This window comes from Oryctolagus cuniculus, chromosome 3 (genome assembly GCF_051225735.1).
Source record: "Oryctolagus cuniculus isolate XC-2025 breed Fujian yellow rabbit chromosome 3, ASM5122573v1, whole genome shotgun sequence".
Taxonomy (NCBI): domain Eukaryota; kingdom Metazoa; phylum Chordata; class Mammalia; order Lagomorpha; family Leporidae; genus Oryctolagus; species Oryctolagus cuniculus.
This window is the reverse complement of record NC_142869.1, coordinates 109,968,508-109,981,691: the sequence shown is the minus strand read 5'-3', so window position 1 is coordinate 109,981,691 and position 13,184 is coordinate 109,968,508. Positions and strand designations below refer to the sequence as shown.

At 40.9% G+C, this 13,184-nt stretch overlaps 1 protein-coding gene across 8 annotated transcripts in view; it reads right to left on the bottom strand.

The window, feature by feature from the left end:
- Window positions 1-13,184, bottom strand: part of NCKAP5 (NCK associated protein 5) — a 1,067,666-nt gene that overhangs the window by 904,152 nt on the left and 150,330 nt on the right. For 7 of the 8 annotated variants that reach the window (XM_051849620.3, XM_051849629.3, XM_070071010.2 and 4 more), the window contains exon 2: window positions 8,696-8,825. The exons of the other annotated variant lie outside the window; for it this stretch is intronic. In XM_051849620.3, coding sequence (XP_051705580.3) covers window positions 8,696-8,764 — 69 coding nt within the window. In that variant the 5' untranslated portion in view covers window positions 8,765-8,825. The remainder of the gene's footprint in view (window positions 1-8,695; window positions 8,826-13,184) is intronic. 8 annotated transcript variants of the gene reach the window in all.

Here is a 13,184-nt window from a genome sequence, read left to right as displayed (position 1 = left end):
ATTTTACACGCACACATACACCAGAAGTATCCTGGAGTACAGCTGAAGAGCAGTGCATCATCTCTCCTCTCCAGCCACCCCCACATCATCCAGTGTCTTCTCCACTGTGCCCTGTGTTATCTGCTAATGCGCACCTTGTTCATGAACTCACTAGTAAGTTAGTTCATCTACTCATTCATTCATTTCACTGAGCATTTCATGTGGTTCAGAATTCAATGATACAAACATGAATATGACATGGCCTATGCCCTCGAGGAGCTTATGATTTAGTTCATCCAGAGGTGATTTTTCTCCCCCAGGGGACATCTGGCATGTCTGGAGATTGTTTGGTTGTGACAACTCTAGAAGGAGTATTACTGACATCCAATGGATAGGGTCCACATATCCTGCTAGACTTCCTGCAATGTACAAGACAGCTTCTATGTATGAATCTCTTCATGGGAAATGCTATTAGCTCTCTAGCCACCTCCATCAGTCAACAGCCAGCCAAAATAACATGCAGCCATTTTGCATGATCATCATTCAAGTTACAAACCCCACTGCATATAAGGGGGACAGCGATCTATCGCATATGTCCTATCTCTGACCAGTTCCTCTGTACTCACATTCTAGTCAATTATTCTACCATGAGGAAGGGCTCTGGTGCAACAGAAAAACACTGTGAGGGATGCCTATATCCTGCATCAGATTTGCCAGGATTTGAGTCCCAACTCCACTTCCCATTCCAGCTTCCTGATAAATGCACCCTGGGAGGTCTCTGCCACCAACATGGGAGACCTGGATTGAGTTCCAGCTTCCCAGTTTTGAACTGGCATACTTTGGCTATAGAGATTTGGAGATGATAGAAGATCTCTCTCCCTGTCTCTGCCTTCCAAATTTAAAAAGTTCATAATGCAGCATCGGCACTATGTCGTAATAGGTAAAGCCGCCACCTGCAGTACCGGCATCCCATATGGGTGCCAGTTTGAGTCCTGGCTGCTCCACCTCTGCTCCAGCTCTCTGTGCTTTGGCCTGGGAAAGCAGTGAAAGACGGCCCAAGTGCTTGGGTCCCTGTATCCACATGGGAGATCCAGAAGAAGCTCCTGGCTCCTGGCTTCGGATTGGCACAGTTCCAGCCATTGCAGCCAACTGGGGAGTGAACCATGGATGGAAGACCTCTCTCTCTCTCAGTCTCTCCTTCTCTGTCTTTCCTTTTCTCTATAATTCTTTCAAATAAATAAATAAATCTTTAAAAAATAGTTCATAATGCACATGCACTTACCACAATCATAATATGTGTAAAACATTAAATTTCATATACTTGTATATACGATTTTAAGCTTTAATTCTACTAAAGTTGGTCCCAAGACCTGGTTAATCAGAAAAATCACAAGATCAGAAAAAAGACATTTAGCACTTAGCAAGTGTCAATATACACATATCTTATTTAGTATAACCCTCCACCTCCCACCTCTGCCCCTTTGGCAATTGCTTCAGTTAAAGCAAACATAGCCTCTCTCATCAGTTGGGCACAGATACACATGAAAACCTCTAGTCTTGCTGAGGTAGCTGGGGCTCTGTGAGGTTGGGTAGCACATGGAGAGCTCCCAGGCACTGGCATGAAGCAAAGGTTTTCTGCTTCAGAGCTATTAGCTGTGCAGAGCCACTGCAGGCTGGAAGTAGCCAGACCCAGGCAGAAATCCCCACTCTCTCACTCACTAGTGCTATAGCCCTAAGAAGTTGATTAACTTGCTAAGCTTCAGATTTCTCATTTGCAAAATAGGGATAATTAGAGTTCTGACCTTAAAGAGCTATTGTAAGTATTAAATGACAGTTTCCATATAAAACATTGAGCATAGAGCTTGGCACATATTAAGCCTCAATAAACTGTAGCTACCATTACTAAGGGAGAGAAGCCTTCCTGGTCTGGAGACAATAAACAGTTCACAGACTCACCTTGCTGAGCTGTCTGCTAAAGTGACTTTGATGCTGGACTCCAACTACCCCTACCGTGGACACACTTATGCCCACTGCTTTGATGCACTATGCTTTGGTCCCCCTCTGTGTTTAGCACCAGCATGGCCATAAGTCTCCACCCTCCCTCCAAGCATCATGGTCAAGTTCTGCTCTCTTCTTGTTCTTCCAGAGCCTCTTCAAGTATCTTAGCACCTATCTCTTGTGACTGGTGTCTCCCTGGCCCAGCCCCTCCTGTCTGCCCCAAATAAACCTATGGTGCCCTGAGATCTGCATTTCTGGAAGGCAGGTAGGCAGGGTACTTCTCCAGCATTTTCCAAGGTGCCACAATGGGCTGAAGTAAGCTGGTGGTTAGACTCACTGAATAAATAAATGTGCATCTAAGGGCCTGACATGTTTCCAGCTCTATGGTTGCCCATTCCCAGGGGACATAGCCAAAGATTCACCATAACACTTTGGAAAAGTTACTATAACTTAGGCCACAGCTGTCCATTCTCCACTTGTTGCTTTTTCCTGAAAATAGCTTTCTGAGTCCTCAGACATCCAAACACCTGGCTGATAGCAATGAGCTCTTTTCTTAGTACATCTAGGAGACAGCACAGAGAACAGCCCTGCTAAAGGGCTGAAGCAGTTGGGGGAACTGGAAACCTCCATGTCTTTCTCTGATCCTTCACAACACTCATCTGGAAAATCTCAGAGCTATCTTGATGTCAGAGAACAAAGTTCAAGCTTCCCAGAGGACAACTGGGCTTTTCCCACAGGCCAGAGGCACTGAATAAACAGTACATCACACACACGCTTCCTTCTATAAAAGTGGTCCAGGGAGCTGGGATTTGAGTAGCTGGAAACCTTCCCTAGAAGCTTGGTGTTTTGTGCTCTGTAAGGCCTCTGCATGGTGAGAGGAATCTAATGAGAGTAATACTAGATTCAAGAGATTACTAGTTATGCTTGAAGCAATGCAAAACAATTTTTTTCTCAGTGGAGTCGCACATCATAATGCCACTTCAGTCAGCAATGGGCTGTAAACCTAAGAATGGTCCCATAAGATTACAGTGGAGCAGAAAACTTCCTGTCACCTAGTGATGCAGCCAGCATAATGTTGTAGAGTGATGCATTACTCACATGTGTATAGTGATGCTGGTGTCAACAAATCTACTACTGTGTTGCCAGCCATATATAGTACATGTGATTTTGTAGAGCACATAATATTTGATGATAGTTAATGATTATGCTCTTGGTTTATGTATTTATCACGCTATACTTGTTATCATTATTTTAGAGTGTGCTCCTTCTACTTACTAAAGATAACAGTTTACTGTGAAACAGGATGCTGTTACGCTGGCAGCAGCCTCTTGCATCTGGTGTTTACTGTCTCTTGATTGCATCAAGAGGCCACAGCCTGTGACTGACATTGACCATCCAATGCAAGTATATTCTGTGATGTTTGCACAATGACCAAATCACTTAACGACACATTTCCCTGACTGTATCTCCATCATTAAGTGGCACATGACTATAATTACAGCCGGCAGGCTGCATTGAACAATTCTAACAATATCCCTATTTTACACCTAGAAAAATTCCCAATGAATTTGGACATCCTGCATGTCCAAATATTTAGCAAGTATTTTCTATTACGCTCTTTCTTGCCACTGGGTATATGTACTTTTGCATGACAGCCTCACTCTGCTCCCCTTCCTGCCTTGTGAATTGCATGTACTTAGGGTGAACACAAACCACACTCAGGAATGGTAAACCTGGGCTTTCCAATTTCTCACTGCTCTTTTGTGTGCAGATGTCCTTGAGAATTCTGCCTGCTGCCTGCCCTTGTAAATAAAGTGTTACTGGAACACAGCCACACACATTTGTTCCTGTATTGTCAGTGACTGCCTTCCTGCTACAGCAGTAGAGCTAAGTGGTTGCAGCTCCCCATGTGGCCTGCTAAGATGAAATGTTTACTCTCTGGATCTTTAACAGAAAGTTTGCTGACCCTCGGTAGGATTACTTCTCATCACTAAATAAGGAAAATAACTGAAGATAAATCTGTAGGGATTTTAATTCTATATGAGAAAGAAGTTTCCTTAGAAGAAACAAAATCAGCAATGACCTGAGTTGTCCCCAGAAAATGCAGGACAGTGTCCTTGGCTTGCCTCATTCTTCTCTCCTAACTCAAACCTTGATGACCAAGTCATCTCCATTGCTTCAAAGCACAGCTCTAACCAAAGCTCCCACTAGCACCTCCTCACTTCATCCCACAGTGATCTCCACTGCTATTACTGTGGTTGCCACATTGCCTATCTCCACTTTATGTTACTTTTCCTGCTTAAGAGATTAGCCTTCATGGAAGCATACCTCCTTGCTTCAGCCAGGGCAGGGGGAGTGGGGGATCATGCAGGAAACAGGTGGCACATGCAAATCCTCTACTAAAGAGAGTTTGATAAATTGTGGGCAAAGCTAAGGGGAATCATGAAGAGATGGGCTAGCAGCCCATACTACACAGAGGCCAGAAGGTGCACAGAGAGATAAAAAGTGCCAGAGAGAGAGAGAGTGGAGGGGATGACTGCAGTTAGAGTTGCAGGAGAGGGTTTTCCAGCAAAATCTACAACCTTAGGTGAAAAAACCAACTCATTGTGGTCCATGACCAGGCAAGAGACAGAGCACAGAAACAAATGCTGGGACCACTGATCCCCTGCTACTTCCTCCCATTGGCCAAACCTAACCAGATGCCACAAGGCAAGTGATTGTTTTCCCAAGATCTATGTGGCACATCTTCCAAGGGAGCACAGCCAAGTAGAGAAAGATGCAGAGTCAATCTGGAAGGGAAAATGGAAAATAGCAGGTTTTCAATGCCACTTGCTCATTCACTTGTTACTGCATGTGGTAGAAGACATGATGACTATAATGATTTAGATGCCAGGAAGCGGAAGGATAAAATGACAGACATGTGTAGCACCATTTCTGCCCCTATGATTTTCAAAAACCATAGTGCTGTCAGAATCCAAGATCTAGTATATGCAACATGTTGTCTCCATTTGGTGGGGGAGAAAAAAGCAAGGGTACTAAGAGGGAATTAAGAAACTGTTATTCCTATCTGTACTCAAAAGCAAAAAGCATTTTCCAACAAATTAAAAGATAATGTTTGCTAAGGAAATGTGAGCTGGTATGAAAGTTAGTTCATTCCCCAGCCTTCTCATCAGCTAAACACTATCATAGCTACAAGTGTCAAACAGCTATATGAGCAGCCCCGGAATGATCCTTGCAAATAAAAAAGCACAGTGTGAAATGCTCACTTTTTCTGATCAAAAAGCATCCTGGGGAGGGCTGAATGGTTTTGGGTCAATAAGAGGCCTCGATTTCTGGGGAGATTTTTATTGTTATCAGAGAGAAGACTGTACTTGCTGTGAATATATGGCTACTTGACACACTCCTGCTGATGAAGGCAAACTTGTAGTCACTTGTCTTGCTCCCTAGACTCTCCCCTCAACCCCCCACACACACTGAAACACATTTCTCATTTTGGTTTCACTTACCTGTCATTTTAAAAAGAGTGATTTATAAAGTAAAAAAATTCTCAACATCAAAGAATATCTCAGTGTTACCATGGCATACATGTATGCACGTTTCTCTCTTTCTCTTTATCTCTTTCCTTCTCTCTCCCTCTCTCTCTCTCTCTGAAACTCTCCCTCTTGCCATGTCCTGAAAGCAAAATTGTGACCAAGCATCACAAACTCATTTTCCCAAGCTGAAGTCTTTTTTTTCCTTTGCGGTCCTTCTGCTGTATGTTTCTTTATCCTAAGGTTTCTCCAGCCCCAAAATGTGAAAGCTGTTGCAAGGGAGCTATAATTTCTGCTCGACACTTCATGATTTGATTATGTAAAATAAAAAGTGTAATGAAGTTAATAGTTCCTTATTCTTACAGTCCATTATGAGGAACTTTTCCCCTGTAAAATCTGAAAGTGGAAATTACCCCTGGGCCTGCTAACTCTCAAAAATATAGGTCATAACGATTACTGCTGGAATTTCAAGGCTTAGGAATTTAATATGTTTCTCTTTCTTCTATTCAGTTTGTCAAAAGGACATCACTTCCTGCCACACTATACAATGAAAGAGAAAGTGACAGGAAAGAGATCCATATTCTACTCTTGTCCTAGCTGTGTGACCTCAGGCAGAGCAGTTAACTTCTCTGGGTCTTAACTACTCCTTCTGCAAAGTGAGGGGCCTGCAACACCCATTCCCACTTTCGCATTCTATGACAGAAAAAATTCAGGTCAAATGGAACAACATGCCCCATGAATGAAGAGTGTGATGTATTACCTGGTCCATTATTTTCCTCATCTTACACATCAGTCCTTATCTGAAATGTTCCCTGTCTGCTTCTGGCCTAGGTGTCTGTGGTTTCAGCATGTAGCCACGAGTAATGCAATGTCTTGGGTTCACATCCTCCACTCACTTTTGACCTCATCCCCAGTGCAGCCCGGTGCTTGACAGTAACAGAGTTTATTCAAGGCAGTCACAATGGATCCCAGTTCCAAAGAACCAACTCTTGCCATCATTACACTAGCAGAAACATCTTATCCAAAGGAGAGAACAAAATGCTAAAACCAAGAGCAAAATCATAGTCACGTGGCCTTGGTGGTATACTTAGCAGCACTCAAACACCCCTATATATGGAGTCATAGAAGAGGGCTCTCTTTTTCAGGACTTTCCCAATCTGGCCATGTACATGTAACACTTCATCTGCCTCCAGGAAACAGGGAAAGTATTTCTCCAGTGGGAAAACTCCCTCGATCACAGTACAGGCAGATTTAACATAATCAAGCCTCTCAGGTGGTGCCAAGCACCAAATTCTTATTTTCACAGTCTTCTCCTACGTCAGTAAGTTAGGAGACAGACTCATAGCCCTCCACAGTGTTAGGACAGAGCCACATGCCAATAGGAATGCAAGCTTACCTCTGGGTTTCAACTAGCACTGGTACCACGGCAGGGTTTTAGTTATGTCCATATTCAAACTATCTCTAGACAAAATTTAAATGTGAGCAAAGCTTTCACTGAGACTGTTCCCTCTATCTTTGGTGTCCAGGTATCCTACAGTCTCATGGAAGGCTGCCTGGTCCTGCCCTCCCCGCCATGTCCCTGCCCCCAGCCCAGAATTCCCAGCACTGTGCTCTGTGTCCCGCATCTTCCTGTTTACCAATTCCCTCAATGCTTTCTGCTCATCCAGCTGATACTTAGCAATGATCCTGGGCTTTTTATTAATGAGTGCTACTATGAATTATTGAAAGACAATAGCTTAGTGTGTTTGCCTACAGGGGGCATTGCATATTAGTTGAAATCTAAAGCAGAAATCTGTGGCTTTGGGGACCAACTTGACAAGGATGATATTTCTGGGTTCAGAGAATCTTTCTTGAACTGTTCACATCATACCACATGGCTGTGTCTACCCTCTTGCTAAGCCTGAGACAGATCCTACCAGCATGTTGATATGTAAGAAGCGTTTTTCTTCAGCAAAGGAGAGGCTGAGAAATTATCTAAATCCCAAGTTTCCTTAAAAGTTGAAAAAGAAGAAGACATCTAAACACACACACACACACATATGCACACACACACACACTTTCACTAGGAGATAAATGAGGGTCACATTCACCTCCACTTGATAGAAAGCTTAAAATACTACCAAGGTCCGCAGCATCTGAAGGTATGCCAGTCAATGCAGAAGTCGTACAGATGCAGACATTGATTCTGAATTATAAGGGAAGAACACGACACACAAGCTTAGTGCAATCCTTTCTCTATTCCCATAAACTCACATCTATGAACAGCTTCACAGTGAGGTGAAGCCCCAGCAGTATGTGCTAACTAGCTAATCTGTACACCACCAAGCAAGATTTGTAGCTGCAGAATTTGGAAGACACAACTGATACATAAATCCAATAAATATTTTTGAACACCTATTCTGTACCATACTCTGGGTCAGATATTTAGAGCACACAAATTAATAAAGCACATACCCAAAAAACATATAAAAGAAGGAACCAAGCTAAGTCTATATCAGGAGATGAGCAAAAGAGAAAGAGTGACTGGCCTGTTTGACTTCTTCTTCTGTTCACACGCATTATAGAACAAAAAAGGTGACCCACACATTAGCTCAGAAACTGAAACAATAGTCAACTTTCTGAAAGCAGTGACTCATTCTGTTACCTTCTAGTCAGATTCTCATAACCAAAGTCAAACCAAACCAGGTTGTTAAGAATGATGTTTGTCAACATTAAAGCTCTTAGAAAGTTTATGAACAGCTGACCTAATTTACATACCTAAGAAGATCTCAGAGAGCTTCTTGGCTTGTCAATATTTGAAGCTGTATTGGATTCTTGTTCAACTTACCCCCAAAGTTAAGATAAATTGGTGCTGGAAAAACTACTCGTATATATAGGCTTGGCATTTGGCATCAGTTATACAGTAGTGTTTTTGTATAGGCTAGAGTATACTTGAGCTGGGCTTAATGTAATTATACATAATGTTGACAGATTATGACATTTGCCTATTAAGACACTACACAAACATTCCAATAATTCGCTGGCTTTTGAGTTTGTAAAAAATAAATGAAACTAAATCCCAGGGGATGTTGCTAATGGGGTAACTGGAATAGAGGTTTCAAAAGCACAGGTTTCAGGAAATAATAGTCAAAGAATAATGCACTTTAAGCCAAAACATATAGAGTGGTAAATGAATATTTAGTACTCACCACAAGACTGCTGTCTAGAGACAGCCTTTTTCCAAAGTCCCTTTTCTCGAGCTGCCTCTTTCCCTCCATGGGTGAAGTTATTTATTTTCCTTTGTGATTTATAAGAATCCCCCGTCTATTTCCAGAGTCACTGCAAAAAGTGAACATGTGTTTTACTATCCAAGTGCACAGTGTTTAGACCCTTGTTTTTAAACTTTCTATCCAAAAACAAGTGTTAGAGCCAAAAAATATCCAGACCCAGATAATAACTGTAGGACTGGGCTCTCTCAGTTCCAAAGGCCTCTCTGGGTTGCAAACGTCAGAGTTGTCTTTATGGAGGCCCCTGTGTTTTTATAGGTTTTACTAATGGAGTTGGGGAATGGGTTTGCAGGTCGAATCAGCAGACTGTGGAAAAAAGCAAACAGTCCGTTTCATGCCACACTTGCTCCATACCCGTCCTCTCTCTATCAGCCAGAATCATTCTGTTCCTGTGCACATAGATGCTGTCTGCAAATTCCAAGAGATCAATCTGACAAAGCCACGCTCCATAACCAAGAGTTATTGAGCCCAAAGCCCAGTGAGGAGAAACTTAAACATGAACATGATTGTCAATATTTAATTTAAAATATGTAATTTAAAAATATTTGAGGGACATTGTAAGAGACATTCCTTTAGGGGCAGACTGACTCAGAAGGAATAGTAGATGATGTCATTATTGTTAATGGTTATTTATAGAATAAATGCATTTTACTGTATCAGATAAAGTTCATCCCTGCACTCCACTGTGATTGCTTGTTCAAGAATGATTAAGTATTCTGGTCAATAAGGATTCAGCATATGTTTTAAGTGCTAGTTTCCAATTTTAAGCAAGATATAAAAGACTTGAAATAAAAGAAATGAGTTTGAGCTTAGGCTTTTTTACCTATTAGTTAGGCAACCTGTGGACAAGTCATTTATCCTCTCTGAAACATTATTTTTCCAACTATTATAAAATAACAATGGCAATAAAATGATGTATGCAGAAGGCAATAAAATGATGTATGAATTGGAGGCAATAAGTTACAATGTATGTGTGTAAGTTATAACTATCCAGAGATTAAATTTAAAACAATTCACCTTAAATTTTAGTCAACATCACTCAATATGCTATTGATGATTCAGAAGGCACTCAGGCTCAGAAATCGCTGATAATTCCCATAAACAAATATAGCCAGAGTACTACTGATATGGAAGAGCTGAAATTCATAAGATACTCTAACAATCCGTGTTTTATAAATCATCTATTGTTGCAAGTTTGTCATGGATCAAGCAAGCTCGACCTCTCAGCCCACAGCACATGGCCTGTTTCTCTTGGTTTCCTCCATCAAGAGAGTTGACACAGCTGTATTCAAGACAGGGGATGCAAAAATTACTGTCAATCATGGGAAATGAATAGGCTTGTTTTCCATTCTTAGACTCCATCCTCTATATTAATTATTCCATCTATCAACCTTTGGGAACACTAATTTTAAGGTATCACTGTTCCACTGTGAAACTCCCAGTGGTCCAAACAGAACTGAGGATAAAATCCAAATTTTTCAACATCATGTCAATGGTCTATTTCCTATAAACAATTTTTTGATAATTTTCAAGCACCCTCAGTGAGAATGAGGCCATGCATGCTTTTGGTCATCCTCTCACCTCTACTTCACTCACTCTGCTTGCTCTACTGCCTGGCTCAGGTCCCATCTCTTCATGAGACCTTCCTAGACAACTAGGTTTGGTAATGATTCCTTTTTCCCCCAATGTTCATAGCGGTCCTCAGGGACTTGCCTTATTAATATTATATATATGTATTAATATATATAAATATATTATTATATTATATCAATAATATATTATCAATAATATTATTAATATATTGATAATATTAATATTGACATTAATAATATTAATAAAATATATTAATATTGTATATATTTATTCTTTAAATATACAGGTTGAGTATCTCTTATCTGAAATGCTTGGAAACATAAATGTTTTAGGTTTAACATCTTGGGAAATTTTTTAAAAAAAATTGTGTGTGTGTGTGTGTGTGTGTGTGTGTGTATAATGAGATATCTTGGGGATGGGACCCAGTCTACATACAAAACTCATTTGTAATTCATATATACCCCACACATAGCTGAAGGGTAATTTAGTGGACTGTGTAAAATGATTTTGTATATAAAATTGAGTTTCATGGTGTAGAATTTTCCATTTGTGGCATTATGTCAGCATTCAAAAAGTTTCAGATTTTGCAGCATTTCAGATTTTTGGATTAAGAATATTTAACCTGTAGTAAATTCTTTTTCGTTAAAGATTTATTTGTTTATTATTCGAAAGGCAGAGTTACAGTGAGAGAGAGCAAGAACATCCATCTGCTGGTTCACTCCCCAGATGGCTGCAACAGCTGGAGCTGGGCTGATCCAAAGCAGCCAGGAGATTCTTCCAGGTCTCACATTGGTGCAGGTTCCCAAGCACTTTGGCCATCCTCCACTACTTTCCCAGACCATTACCAGGGAGCTGGGTCAGAAGTGGAGAAGCCGGGACTCGAACTAACGTCTAAATGGGATGCCAACCACACAGGCAGCAGTTTTACCCACTACACCACAGTACCAGCCCCCATGTAATAAATTCTTAATACATGCCTATTGGCAAGGGCTAGAAGCTAAAAATAAGCAAACTTTAGACAGTGTTTTTCAGGAAAAGAAAAAACCTACTCGTGTATTATTTCTAAAAGCCAAATCATTAGTCAACTGGAATTTCTTTGAGGGCTTGCCTTTCCTATTTTTAGATGTTCCTATTGATTTTGCACCTTCTTTCTCCTCCCAGTGACTGTATTTACCAGTAGCTCAGAATACCTTTTACAATGACGAATCAAGCTAGAGAGACTACTCAGGTCCCCATGTCCCTCCTTCATCAAAAACATGCCCCCTAAATCTTAATCAAAAAGAGCATGGGGTTTGACAGATCATAATAGATTATCCTTTGGACTCTAACACATATGCATTGAGTGCCTACTGTATGGAACAACCAATCCTTCTATGTTGGTGATACAGCCACACACAAGAAAGATGAGGTCTCTACCTTCTCTGAGCTTACATTTTAGAAGAGGTATATGGAAAATTGGTAAGCAAGCAATAAAATAACTCCAAATTGTAGTAGGTACCTATATGAAGAAAATAACCCCCAGTAGGTGGTATGACAGAGTATCACACATAGGGACAGGGAAATTTTTTGGATATAATGACTAGAATAGGAGCCAGTCATGTAGAAAGATAGATAAAGATCATTGCAGGTAGAGAGACCAGCTTTTCAGCTGGGAAGAAACTGGAAAAGAGCTTTGCCTGCCCTAGAACAGGAGACCAGTTTCTTAGAAACTAAAAGAGCTAGGGAGAGAATGTGTGAGGAATGTGCTGAGTTGTAGACCAGGTAAACGATTTTGGATGTTATTCTAAACAAAAAGATTAATCTAAGAGCTTGAATCCCCAATTTAATCTTTACTAGCTGAGAACCTTAAATAAATCCTTTAAGCTATTAAGCTGCAGTTGATTAATCTATAAAATGGCATTAATAGCAGGGGCTTTTGCACGGTAGGGTTGTTGTGATGATCAAAGAGACAACTGATTTTAAGAGTTTGCCAGCGATTGCTGCATAATAGATAAGATTTAAACACTAGATATAGTGATAAGTTCTTATGGTGTATATGATTAAACTAATTAAAAGCAATTCTAGCTACTAGATTTCATGCTCCATTATGGTCTGATGAGGATGGCATTTGGGGAAATGCAGACCTCTTTGACAGCTACCAAATGGCTTTGTCTACCAGGAAGGCTGGTATACCCCATCTCTGGCACTACTAGAAGACAGAGTGTCCATACACACCCAAAAGAGGCTGCAAGTACAGAGGGAGAAATGAATAGATCAGATCCTAAGTGAAAAGAAGATTAAACTGACTGACTTGGTCAATTCCTGTCATACTTTATGGTGCCAATAATGTAGGCAGAGATGATATTCAATTCAATATGTACAATAGCATGACTGCAGGTACTGGCCAATCATAGGGTACAGGTATTGGTCGATCACAAAGGAATACTGCCATCAGGATTGACAATGGCAATAAAGAGTACAGCTGTGGCAGTGCATCCTGACCAAATATTAGTCAAAATGTACAGAATTCCCTGACCCCAAGAATTCCTATATTAAAAAGTAAACACAAACAACCATGGAAAGGACCACAGTACAGTTATCCAAATAGAACAAAGAAAGGCCACTGAAAATAAACAAAAATGGCAACAGGATATAACAATACAAAAAAGGGAATGGCCAACAAAGGAAGAGTCAGGAAGGCTGGTATACTCCATCACTGGCACTGCTGGGAAGAGAGAGTGCCCATACTCATCCAGCAGAGGCTGCAGGTATAGAAAGGAAATGAAAAGATCAGATTCCAACAACACTTGTAATGCCATGGGTCATTTGTACCATCCAC